Source organism: Paralichthys olivaceus, chromosome 4 (genome assembly GCF_024713975.1).
Source record: "Paralichthys olivaceus isolate ysfri-2021 chromosome 4, ASM2471397v2, whole genome shotgun sequence".
Classification (NCBI taxonomy): Eukaryota; Metazoa; Chordata; class Actinopteri; order Pleuronectiformes; family Paralichthyidae; genus Paralichthys; species Paralichthys olivaceus.
In genome coordinates this window covers 3981688-3994623 of record NC_091096.1, presented here as the reverse complement: position 1 = coordinate 3994623, position 12936 = coordinate 3981688, and the positions used below count along the sequence as shown (strand labels likewise).

At 42.6% G+C, this 12936-nt stretch overlaps 1 protein-coding gene across 3 annotated transcripts in view; it reads right to left on the bottom strand.

Annotated features, from left to right (window-relative positions):
• The window catches only part of ksr2 (kinase suppressor of ras 2), an 80788-nt gene that overhangs the window by 51044 nt on the left and 16808 nt on the right, over positions 1-12936 (bottom strand). For all 3 annotated transcript variants that reach the window (XM_020098981.2, XM_020098979.2, XM_069523353.1), the window contains one exon: positions 11633-12134. In XM_020098981.2, coding sequence (XP_019954540.1) covers positions 11633-12134 — 502 coding nt within the window. The remainder of the gene's footprint in view (positions 1-11632; positions 12135-12936) is intronic.

Here is a 12936-nt window from a genome sequence, read left to right as displayed (position 1 = left end):
GACAGAAGCCATCTCTGAGGAAGTTAATGAGACTAAATAAATGAATGTCCCGTGCACTAACAAGGATAAGGTGGGGGTCATGACTGAGCCAGCCACTAGGGGGCGATCAGGATGATTTGGAGGAGCCTCTTTACATACAGCTGGTGTTAAAACAACACAAGTATAAACTAGTTCCACTTCAACTCACAAACGATGAATCAATTAAACAACTAGTTCAGTTTGACTGTTGACGACAATGAACAGAGTTTCAACAAGTTCAAGATCACATGAACCACGCTGGAAAAATAAATCCCAGAATGACTTAAAATACAAATAAATCTATTCACATTAAACATTAAGATTTAACTGAACAGAGCTAGTTTGTTGTATTGGTTCCATATTGGTTTGTTACATCATGATAAATTATTTATTTTCCACAAGAACATTAAGAGCGAGACTTTCTTTACCTTTAGTTGATAAAAGTCAAATGAACTCAAATTTTAAGAGCTGGAAACATTCGGCGTGATTCGGAGACATTTCACGAGATTTTAAGGCCTAAGAAATATTTTAAGATATTTTGAGACAAGTAAAAAACTTATTTGTGAAGCAAAACTGTCTTGTGAAAGTGAAATTTCAATTTGTGGCTTATTTTTTTGCGACCCTAAGGCTCGTCCTTCGATTTGACTCGTCGGTCCAAATTAAAATGATTCTCTTGGATGGATTTCTGAATTTCAGAGGACAATCTAGCGTCATGTAATCTCATGTGTTGGAGCACTTATTTCTGGATGTAAAACCTGCGCTGGCAGGAGTTCTTGAAGCCCAGAGTCTCTGATGTGTCCTTTATTTTTCAGAGAATCACTTACTGCAACACTCATTTCTCTCTTCGCAGGATGCACTAAGCTCCACGGTTTCCAACTGTATAATGGAAGAACACCCCCAGTGAGAAAGTATCAGCAGCAGAGGTGGAGACGAGGGAGAGAGTTGTTGTCATGGAGATGGAGGAAAGCATCTCTGCTCGTCAGTTGGTTGTGACAGATTGACGGTCGGTGTTAGAGCGACATTCTTTTTCCTCGTGCTTTGTCACTTTCTGTCCTTGAATCTGTGAGATGCGATGACATGTTTTTGTCTTTTTTTTTTTTTTTTTTTTGCAGAAAGGTTTTTCTGTCCAACATATTTTATCTTTGAAACCAAAGACATTTTGATCCTTAACAAAAAAAAAGGATCGAGATTCCTGAAACTCTCCTCCAGGCACCCTGGCTTCCTGTCCTGTGGATCAGGCATCTCCTCCACCCTGTGATAATTGGTCGAATCAAGACACATTATGTGAATCCACAAAAGATTCTGTATTGAGCCGATCGCTCGGCTCAGGATGACAACAGGATTCTTTGGGAACTGAAATGCTCTGAAAGCCCACGACGGGGAAAAGATGTGTCGATCGATGGTGACATATTCTCTGCATCCAGCTTGTGGGTGTTTGCGATGATGGATTAAAAAAAAAACTGTCCTCATACCTTTTGAATTTCCATATTCTCTGCTCGGCCTGCGTGCACCTCGTTTGCTGCTGAATTGTTTGGGGATGAATAGGAATAAAGAACCATTCATCTCTGAAGCTTTAGGACTAACTGTCCAGTGTGTTGTTGCTTGAATTCCAATGGCAGCTGCTGCTACAATTGTTCTTTTAGTTTCTGGAGCTTTGTCGCAGCGGAACACAAGTCTGTGCCAAAACAGTTCATTTCGACAAATAAAGTATGCGTCACTTTGTTAAACCACACGGACACTCAGACGACTGCTGGAGAACAAAATCAAATCAAATATGTATCATATTGATAGATTTATGATTTGATTCGATTTGACTGCTGATGCTTTGGTTTTGTTTTTTCTTGTTTTCTCATGTAGTTGTTTTGTTTTAACACGTTCTCTATAAACTGGAAGCAAAGTCATATCGGTCCTTTGAGTCCAAGTGAAAGTTCGGATTAAATTTGAGAAAATACAGAAAACAAATGAATGAATAAATTAAGTACATGTGTTAAATCTCCTATTTTACAGAATAAAAACAACAAGGTCACCTGTCGCGCGCGTGTGTGTCTGTGTGTGTGTGTGTGTCTGTGTGTGTGTGTGTGTGTTTCTCAGTGTTGAATTGAATCAGAATTTATTTTCTCAATTGAGTCAAATTGAAACCATAACTCAAAACATTAACTCTCTAATCCACGTACGGGTGGAACAGCGCTGGGCGTGGGAGCGGCTCTCTGGCCTGCAGCCCTGAGGGTTAAGTGGTAGTTTTGAGGCGCAGGCAGAGCAGTAAATAACAGTGAGCCAAAAAAGAAGAAAGGGGTCTTAGACAACGTGGAGCTGATATTATCTGTCCCGACTTCAACATCAGAGCGGAACACTGAGATGAAATCCTCCACTCGACGGCCTGAGTGAGTGATGAACGATGATAATAACTTTCAGGTTGTTGTGGAGTGAAACAGTCGTATTCTATTGTTTAATAAATCAGACGGCGCCCGTCAACATGGCCTGTTTCAGTGCTCGGTCTCCCTCACAATAACGTTTAACATCCTTTTCTCACTTTAAATTTAGTGTTGGATCTTCCCGCTACAAATACTGAAATGAAACTCAGGATGTGTTAAATATATTAACAGCGCCTTACAGTCATATATAATAATATATAAAGATATTGTAACTTCTTTTTTCTCATTGAACTGACACAGACACGTTTATTCTGTTACTGTAATCCTCTTTATCGGGCTGAATTACAGCTTTTATTTTGAAAAGTTGTGAAACTTGGTCTGAAATTCGTCTTGCGACGTATGAAACCTTCAGTTCAGCAAATCATTCAAACTTATATATGAGCCACACACATATGTACGATGATAAAGCAAAATTATTCACTGCAGATAAACCCGGAGGGATGAATTCACTTCCCTCTGCACTAATCTCTGCCCACAACGTCCAGCACACAAGTGTTGGAGGAGAACTCGCTGATTAAATAATTATGAGTAAAAGTGAGCTCCGGAGCAGATTTAAAATGGACACTGCACTGGTTAAATCAAAATTTAAACAGAATGATTAGATGCTTTGTGACCTCTCATTTTCCCATCTCCTCAAAAACAAGAATCACACAACTTTTAAGGAAAACTTCTAATCGCCCACTTCAATCCTCTTATCCTCCTCCGACCAGCTCCCACTCATTTACAAATTACCACAAGAGAACCGACACACTCTCCGCCGGCAACAGAAGCTTTTGGGCAAACCGCCACCCGTAAACACTCATATAAATTCATAATCATGACTCCAATATGTGGCGTCGGGGGATGAGCACTGACAGACAGCAGCATGGAGGAGAGGGGTCATATCATCTGGCTGTTAAGGGCCTGCTGTTGACATGCCCTCTCACCTGACTTGTCATTAATGGCAACGGGGCCAAAGCTCTGATTAACATGGATGAGCTGTTGTCCGCAGAGAGAAGAAGAAACACTCGCTTGCTTCTCCTTCGCCCACAGACGCCATTGCTTTTCCTATTTCACCGCTTTAATACGCAGCGAATGTCCCACACAGCCGGAGCATGTGGGACCAATAATGCTCGCAGGTCAGAGGTCGGAGGCTAATGCGACGATGTGTGTGTCCTGGGGAGGGATGGATTTGTATCTCGTGGATCGTCTGGGGAGCAGCGGCATCGATTTGACGGCGGCTGAATTTGCGTTCAAGTCTTTCTCCTCGCCTTTTTAAATGTGTCTTCAGAGCACAGATCTGAACACGAAACAAAGCTCAGCAGCAAAGTCAGAGTCATTGTAGTCACCGAATGGAGCCGAGGACTTAATGCATTTGTGATTTCTTTTATTTTTAACATTTTAAATTCTGCAGCTGCTGTTGTTCTGTTGTCCTCGACCCCTCCGATGTTTTTCTGTGGACGACTATAACAAAAAAAAATGATGCAATGTAATTACAGATTCCTGTCCGACGTCTCCCTTCTTGTCAACATTTTCCAACTCGTTCTAAATCAGTGCACAAGGTATATTAAACTGCAGGTAACCATAGCAACAGCACTTCAGGCATCAGTCCATGCTGCCTGATCGGGCTGGTTCCAGGCCTCTGAGCCGCCGTAGCTCACGTCTTCCGAATTGTCGGGCATCGTGATGTGGCCAGTGACGGCCGCTTGGACAAACGCTTCAGCAAATCGCACGACAGCAGGCAGGGATTAAGAACGGAGGTGTCAAATTCCGTCATGGCTAACCAGCTACGTTCATGCTAATTGGCAGATGAGCACGGATCACATCTTGTTAAAGTTGCTGTAAGTGAATAAGTCCAGAAATAGTCTCCAAAAAATAAATGTCAGTGATTCAAATAGCTCAAATCAAAGTTTTAGGAAAATACACATTTATAGTGGTTATTTATTATGAGTCAAAAAGGAACACGGTGACAGTGGCGCAGCAACATATGGGCTCTCTGCACAGCAGCTGCTTCCGTCAGTGGAATAAACAACATAATAAAACTAAGACTATTTTATTACACTCAAACAAACTTTTGAACCAAACTTTTGAATCCAAGAAAACACAAGCTAATTTTAGCTCTGTGCTATCTGCTGTATAAACATCATATCCCAACGAGAATCTACAGCGGTCGCGTGTCAGACATAAGGATTTCCTCTTGACCAGCTGACCAATCAGAGGAGACTGGGCTTCATCGGGGGGGGGGGGGGGGGGGTCTTAAAGAGACAGGAGCTGAAACCAAGTGTTTCAGACAGAGGCTGAAAAGAGGAGCTGCAGCAGTGGACAGTTTGAGGAAAGTGATGTGTTTCCTGAACATCAGCGCATGTAAACCTTTTCAAACGCTAACACAAACTAAAATCATGAACTTGAATAAGAGCAGAATATGTCTCCTTTAAGAATCTAACACCTCAGAGTGATGTTCCACACTTGATCTCTGCGTCAACGGAGAAACGACCTCATCACAGTTTCCTTTGCAACACTGAGAAAATTAATCCAATTAAAGAAAAAAAACATATTTCTGAGTGAACTGGTAGAAAAATAACACATTGACAGTTTCTCAAAGGAGACGCATAATGACAGGGGGGGGGAGAGAGAAAGGAAAGGAAACAGAGAGAGAAAGGGGAAACGATCGAGGGGAGAGGAATATATGATGTGTACACTTGCTCAGTGAAAGCAAACAGCTAAATTAGTCATGGAATGGATGCAAATTTGCTTCCCCTGAGTGTTGCATGGTAGAATTACCCCGAGAGGAGCAGAGGGTGAATCATGCCAACGCTCGGCGCCATGTGATTTATTAGCAAACATCCAATTCAATAAGAAAGTGCTTAACATTCAGAAAGCTTTGAAAGTCTCATAAGGTGGCAATAACTATATGATATTACCATTTCCAGTGGCGGGGGGAAGGCAAGACAAGAGGCCGTGGAAAAAACAAACACGCCCACTTTCCAGAGCCATGTTGCTGTGATGTGTGCGAGTGGGAGAGTGTGACAGACTGAAAACTCACTTGGCCTTTTCCGCGCACACATGTTACTAATCATTAACATAGACAACGAGGTTCATTAATTGACACTCAAGCCCAAAGAGCCTCTCTGCTTTGAAAAGGGCACAGAGGAGGGAGGGGGGGAGGGGGGAGTGGGGGGGAGGAATAAAGGCAGGAGACAGAAAAGGCTGCAACATAAGCAAAATGAAATTGCCTGGAAAAAGTTTAAGAGGTGCAGAGTATCCGGTGCATGAACTTATGTTTTCTAAGTAAAACCATCAGCAGAGGGCGTTTTCACACCCGAACGTCCAAACGAAGGTTCATATCTTTGTTAAATCGTTTACATCTGGAGAGAATATCCGAAGGAGCAGATGCGAGAGCAAAGTAGGAGATCCTCCGCAGGATTTACTGCGAGCGAGACGGCACGTTGATGATGTTTCCAACACACGCAACAGCCGCAAAGAGTAAACAAATCATCTCAGGATGAAGAAGTGCCACACGAGTAGAAGACTCTGACGAAGATGTCAAGTGAGTCTTTGGCCATAAGAGGCGCGAAAAGCTTGAAAGTCAAAAAGCAGAGAAACAGCTTTAGTTTCTGAGTCTGCGTGTAAAAGTATTAATTGTGCAAGTATGTGACCTCCAAGTCAAACATGTTGAATTGGCTAAAAAAGAGAAAATTCCTCATGCGCACACACACAAATCAGTGATCGACTCAAAGGCCGTTAGATGTTGTTGATCTCGTTTCGCTCCTGCGTTCCCATCCTGTGTGACGGTGTCAGCGTGTTGGTCAGTGAGTGACGATCCATGTCCATGTATCAAATATTCAACTGAAGTGTTTACAACAACACTGGAGTGGATTTATAATTTAGATGATCAGTTATTTTTCAGCGCATCAGTGACAACGGGAAAATCCTTCAAAGACTGAATAGAGTGTGATTAGCAAACCTCTCGACTGTGCACCGCTGGTTTGATTGATTTACGGAGCATGAGCCAGTGTGTGTGTCTGTGTGTGTGTGTGTGTGTGTGTGTGTGTGTGTGTGTGTGTGTGTGTGTGTGTGTGTGTGTGTGTGTGTGTGCATGTGTGTGTGTGTGTGTGTGTGTGTGTGTGCAGGTGCTCAGTCGGGTGGGAAGCCATTTGATTGACTGAAGAAATTGGGTCCCAAATTTCAAAGTCAAATTAGTGAATGCGGTGAAAGGATGACATCATTAAGTGATTCTCACGTTAATAATGATATTAAATGCGCTGATATTAAAAAAAAACATTTGATTCCAATCTCCGAAGGGAACACGTGAGGCACATTTAAAAAAACTGTTGAGTTGATTTTAAACTGGACACAATCAATGGTGTGAAATAAAGTTAGTTTATTGGTTCCAACTTTAAAGAAAGGACACTGAGGTGACACAGCGTCAAACACCGTCACGCTTCAGGCCACTAATTGGCGAGATCATGCTACTTGTAAAAGAAACGCCCGTAGTTCTAATTTTACATAAGATCTATTAACCGAGAGCCATTACCATAGGAACAAGAGGAATCTGCTCAGTGAGAATCTACCAAAGATCGTCTGGAAACATAAATTCAATTTCATCCTCTGAAATTACACGACTCAGAGAATATTATCAATATCGCTGAAGTCTTCAGTCTCCATTCAAGGACTATTGCGCCGAAGAGCATGTGCCACTGTAGAGACTGTTAACTAAGATGTAGGTCACAGGTTTAAAACCCATACATTCATCCACCACTTGTCCTTTAAAGGGCTGGAGCCACGGCTTTTAAACGTAAAGTATATATTTAGTTTTGTTACGATAAAAGAGACACAAACATGGACTATGTGTTGAAAACAGGAAACAACCAGCAGCGTCCTCGTGTCATTTCCACTTTACTCAGGTTCGGGGGACCTTCGTTGTCATGGCGACAATAATAACTACACGGTTGAGGTTACGGAGCGGCCGCAGTCGTTGTTGTAAGACGCTGATGTTTGCCGTGTGTGGGAAACGGAGACAACAGCCGTCTCCTCTATCTGATGTTTGCTCCTTCCTCTGTTGCTCCCAGCGGACAAATTGTGCTTCTGTGTCTTATGGATCAAAAACCAGACTCAAAAGGTCATTGATGAATTTCACACTAATTCAATTTTGATTTGGTTTCAGGTTGCAAGCTGCAGGGAAGAAAAAAGCTGAGATTTTTAGATATAGAAAACATGTACTCCTTTTCCTGGTTCTCTTTAATTGAGTAATGTTTTTAAACTAAATGACTTCCTGTGATTTGAATGTGTGATTAATAGTCGGGGGGGGGGGGGGGGGTCTGGAAGTTTTCCATGAGGAACTCAGACTTCTAACGTCGCTGTCTGTTTTAAAATCATCTCTCACGATTCCAAATAGATTTTAAAGAATCTGTTCTTCTATTTCCTCCACTATGAAGGTTAAGTTTTCAATCCTGTCCGTTTGGTTTTTTGTTTGTGGTTGATGAAGGTGCTATATGAGTCATATTATTATCGTTACGATTGTTGTTGTTTATCTATTCGTTATTACCCTTCGGCTCCGCCCAGTCACTTATGACCTCATAATAATGACCTCACAATGCGGCTCAAAGAGATTTGAGCATCTTACAAACCTGAACAGACCCACATGTCTCTGTAGACAGAAGAACCAGATCACTCCTAAAACACAAATTAATTTGAAATGAAAATTATAATATTTGCACTTGCACATGACAGGTGGCCCCACACACACACACACACACACACACACAGCTGAAAGATTTGTTTTTTTTCCACTCATTCAATGCGACTTACAAAATTGGCGGCTGTTTCATCTCGGGGGGTGAGATTTTCTTGGATATGTAGATATTACTGAGCGCATCGGTATAAGGAGGCAATTTGCTCATTATTTCTGGGGCGGGAGGGAAACGGGCAGAAAGAAAAACACACAGACAAACACATTAAGCCGAGCAGCACAGATCTATAAAGCAGAAGACGAGGGTCCGCACACACAGACCAAAGTATTCGCCGTGGGTTTGTTTTGTTTTTTTAGTGATTGCAGAAACAGTCTTGTACAGTTTCTGAAAAACAAAATCTCACACAGCTGAGGATGAATTAACATTGAAATAGAGGTTATTATAATTTGGAATAAAGGCTGTTAAGGGCTTACAGCCTATTTTGGGGACAAAAGATGATCAAGCCATCTTTAATAAATACCTTTTAGAGTGTATTTAGCCAAAAACATGAGTATTAAGCATAATGGGGGTAAAAAAAACTTGTTTATCAGTTACTTGTACAATCTTTTCAGTTGTCACATTGAAGTGACTATGACAAGAAAACATGTGCTTGAAAACTATATAACTATAATATATAATATAACACTATATCCAATAGAAATGAAATATTACTACCTGTGTGCACTATGTGAAATATTACTGTTTTTTTATTATTATTTCTATTGTCTGTTGTTATTTCTATCAGGGACTGATTCTGTATATTGATATTTTTACAATATATATATTTTTTTTACAGAAAGATTCTATACTTAATCCTCTAATATTATTTTATTCAACTGTACTGTAGAGTACTGTATCTCATCTCAAAGCAGAAAACAATTCATTTAAATTCATATTTCTTTAAAAACATTTTATTTCTGAAGTTATCGAAACTAGCTGAATGTTTCCGAGCCAAAAAAGAAAGTAATATAATTTAACCTTTCTATCAGAGCTGGAATCAAACCTCAGTTTTCTGTCAGTATTTTATTTTGCATCCCTGCACTTCAGCTCTCTGTGTTACTGTACGCAGTGATAATGAGATATTTGGGCATATCTCATTAAGATAAATGGAGAAAAATGTCTCTCAGGGTCAGAGGGTAATCTCTGGTTATTGTGTCCTGGCTGCAGTGCCAGGCAATTAAGCAAGAGAGAATGAGGACCTGAAGGAGCACAGCGAGCTTATTAAAATCCTGGGGTTGGTGACAGGTGGAATTATGCATCGTGTGGAAGGAGCGGGGAATCACAGAGAAGTGGTGAAAGTACGAAAAGTTTTTAAAAAATCAGGGTCGGTTGTTTTTCATCATGAACCTTTCAGAGAAAAATAAGGTAACGTGAAAACGACCCAATTAATGAACCAATCAGGGAAGTTTTCAAACACAGTTTTGAGTTACTATTGGACCGAACACACGCTGAGTTAATTTAATCCAATAAAATGTGTTTAATGTTCCATCCGCTCCTCATGCAGCCTGTTTTTGATCGCATATCATATTACAGGAGAATTTGGAGCTCAGTGTCTTGCGTTCAGTGTTGCTGATCCTCGCGTTGGGGGAAAACCCGCTCCACCACCTGAGCCAAAGCCACACCTTACCTGAGATCTCTCATACATCACTAGTACTGATCCAACCACAGCGGCTGGGTTACACAAATACAACACAACTCCGCATAACTAACCCCTCCCCCCACATTCAGGTAAATTAAACCACCCCGTATTTTTCTGTGTGTGGCAGAAACGTAAAAGCTTTTAACTTCAGGTATTTAGCCTCGAGGAAAAACGCTCAGATGCCAAATTTCAAACGAGGCCGATTCCCTCGTGCAGATACAAACAAGTCCGAGAGCCTCGTGCCAGAACTGAACCACCGACTTGATGCTTGCCAGCACCGTCCTCCAACCAATTATGATGCATCATGAGAGGCACTTGGCGACCAGAGAAGCCAGCAGCTCTGCCCCGTCTCGATGACTCGCAACATTTCCAGGCACACACACACACACACACACACAGGCCATTGATTAGAGGGGCTCGACTTGCAGCCTGCAGTCTATCAGTGCTCAGGGACCGGTAATCAATGCCCTAATGCCGTTTGAGCCTATTCACCGCAGCGATGATCCCCCCTCACATTGCACACACGCACATGCACCGACATGAGGATGCAGCCCTGTCCGCAGCCGAGCACACGCCGAATATAACCCAGATGGCCATCGCAGCGGCAGAGGACAACTCCCAAATATTAACTTACCAAGTGTAGCAGTGATAGGACACTGTCATCTAATGGCATTAACAAAATGAGAGCAACTCTCCTGAGGCAGACTCTGGTTCCTGATTACCAACCAGGGCCGGTCCCTGTTTGTGGCCAAATCTGATCAGCATAGCACCAGACACAGGCACGGCCGGGCAGGAACTCAGCCCACGGCCCCTTATCTCTACCGACAGCCTGTTGGTTCTTTATGGGCAATGATGTCTTCCTGGGAATTAATCTGATGGGGCACCGGTGGAAGATTGTGTTGTGGTAAAACTGCGGGAAGAAAAGGTGGAACACAAACTTTCTGTGTGTCTGTGCTGCTTGAATCAGAAGGAAGCGAGGTGCGCTTCAGGCAGCTCATTTGCTGAAATTGAGCGACCAGCGCTAACGCGGAATATTGTCTCTGAGAAACTTTATAAACAAGATAGTGTTGACTGTGAAACAAATTTGTGCAATAAGAACCATGTAGCCTCAGTCCTGAAGAACAACACAGGACATCGTTCAAAAAACAACTTTCTCACACACTTTTAATTTGTGCACCTACTGAACAATGTGTTGTGATGAGATGATCAATAGTTATTATATGTGTTGATGTAACGATGCAAACGTCACTCGCATCAATACACATTGTGTTTTTGCTAAAGCCAATGACACCTAATACCCAACTACATTTTGTACTTAAGTCCAATTTTCAGGTATTTCTACTTGTGTATTTCCCTTTAATACTACTTTACATTTGTAATCCACTACAATCCAGATGTGAATATTATACCTTATACCTTTATCTAGAAAGCTGAGATTACTTGTCATTAAAACAACCTGAATAAATTTTTAAAAAGCTCCATCCGACCTGATTTATTTGTCACAATAGTTTTTGAAAGAGGTAAAAGTTAAGTAAACAGGAGAACAGAGCAATGTCTGTGTGCATTTTGTCAGATTTCTTATGTTTCTGGATGGGCCCTGATCTTTAACTGAAAACTCAATTAGCTACACAAACATTAAAGACCTCATTTGCAATCAATTATGTGATTCATTGAAATTATAAATATAAATCAGAGCTTAATTAACCTACATAATGAATTTGTGTTAAGGATTAAATTAAATGAATCATTTTGTTTGTCTGCTAATCACGAATTAGCATGAAGTGAACACACAAATATCCAAAATGGCCGCCACCAGGGGCGGGTTGAACACTTACTTTGGTGTCTGCGTGTCATCCAGACGGTTCCCCAGCTGGAACTCATGGGATTTGCTGCGGTGCAGTGCGGTGAAGCCCGGGAGCAGATGGATGAGTTTGCGGCTGGGCGGAGGCGGCGTTCCAGGGGCTTTCACTTTGTTCCTCCGCCGCATGGGAGGAGTGCCCGGCGGGGTCATGGTGTTGATTACCAGGGGAGTCCGAGGAGGCGTGTGGCCAAAATGCCTCTGGCGGGGAGACGGGGGCAGGGACCGATGACCGAAGTCCAGGGAAGGGAAGAGCCCTGTGGCTGAACTGTCGACGGTGAGTCGATCGACGTACAAAGGGGGGGCCAGGGCCTGGGGGCTGTGGCACATGTGCTGGTTGTACTTGGACTGGACTTTGGGGCTTTGGGAGAGCTGGAAGCGGATCCACTGACTGGCCTCAGGCTGGCACACCGGAGTGTTCTCCTTGCCCGATTCAGAGGTGGGCCACTGGATGGACCAGTCCTGCTTCGCCTGGCTCCCTGTTGGAGGAGTCGAGAGAGCTTTGTGGTAAAATGGACATCACACCTGCCAGGGTTGTAATATTCATATCAAGAGGTTCACACTATGACACAACATGTTTTCTCACTTATCTGTAGAAGTGTTGAATCATGCAAATGATTTTTGGTTTAATTTGCCCAGGTTTTGAAAGGTCTCTTGCTAAGATCTTTGCCTCCGTGGATGGACTTGTTTATGTTCCCTGCAGCTTTTTTAAAATGACATTTGAGAGAGCAACATTTCCAGAAAGTGTCCCAGTCACTTAAATCCAAAAAAACCATTGGAACTACTTTCTACTGAGGACTGAGTTCAGCCTTATTACGACTGATCATTGCACTTCAGTGACCAACTGAAGAAGTTGTGTCTCAATTCAGGGGACGCGTCCTCTGAAATGAAATGGGACAGTCTGGTCTTATTGCATCACCAGCTTGTCCCACCCTCACAATCATTGCCGAACAACAGACGTAACGACGAGAAGGTTCTTTGGTTTATTGAAAACTCTGAAGAGATGGGTTTTATTTTAAAAACAGTTCATCCCTGAAGCGCAATGATTCCTGGGAAATGTTGGCCCGGGAAGGATCCAGCCAGTGAAGCCTCCGTCGCCCGGGGGGGGGGGGGGGGGGGGGCATTTGAAGGAGCCTTCAAATTGGGACTAGTTGTGCCACAATCGGTCTTCAAATGCAGCCTCCGAAGGATGCTGCCCCTGAATAAAAATAATAATCTCCGGGTCACTCGAATCCAAAGAGCTACTCATCGGAACTACTTTCTCCTGAAGAGTGAGTCTCC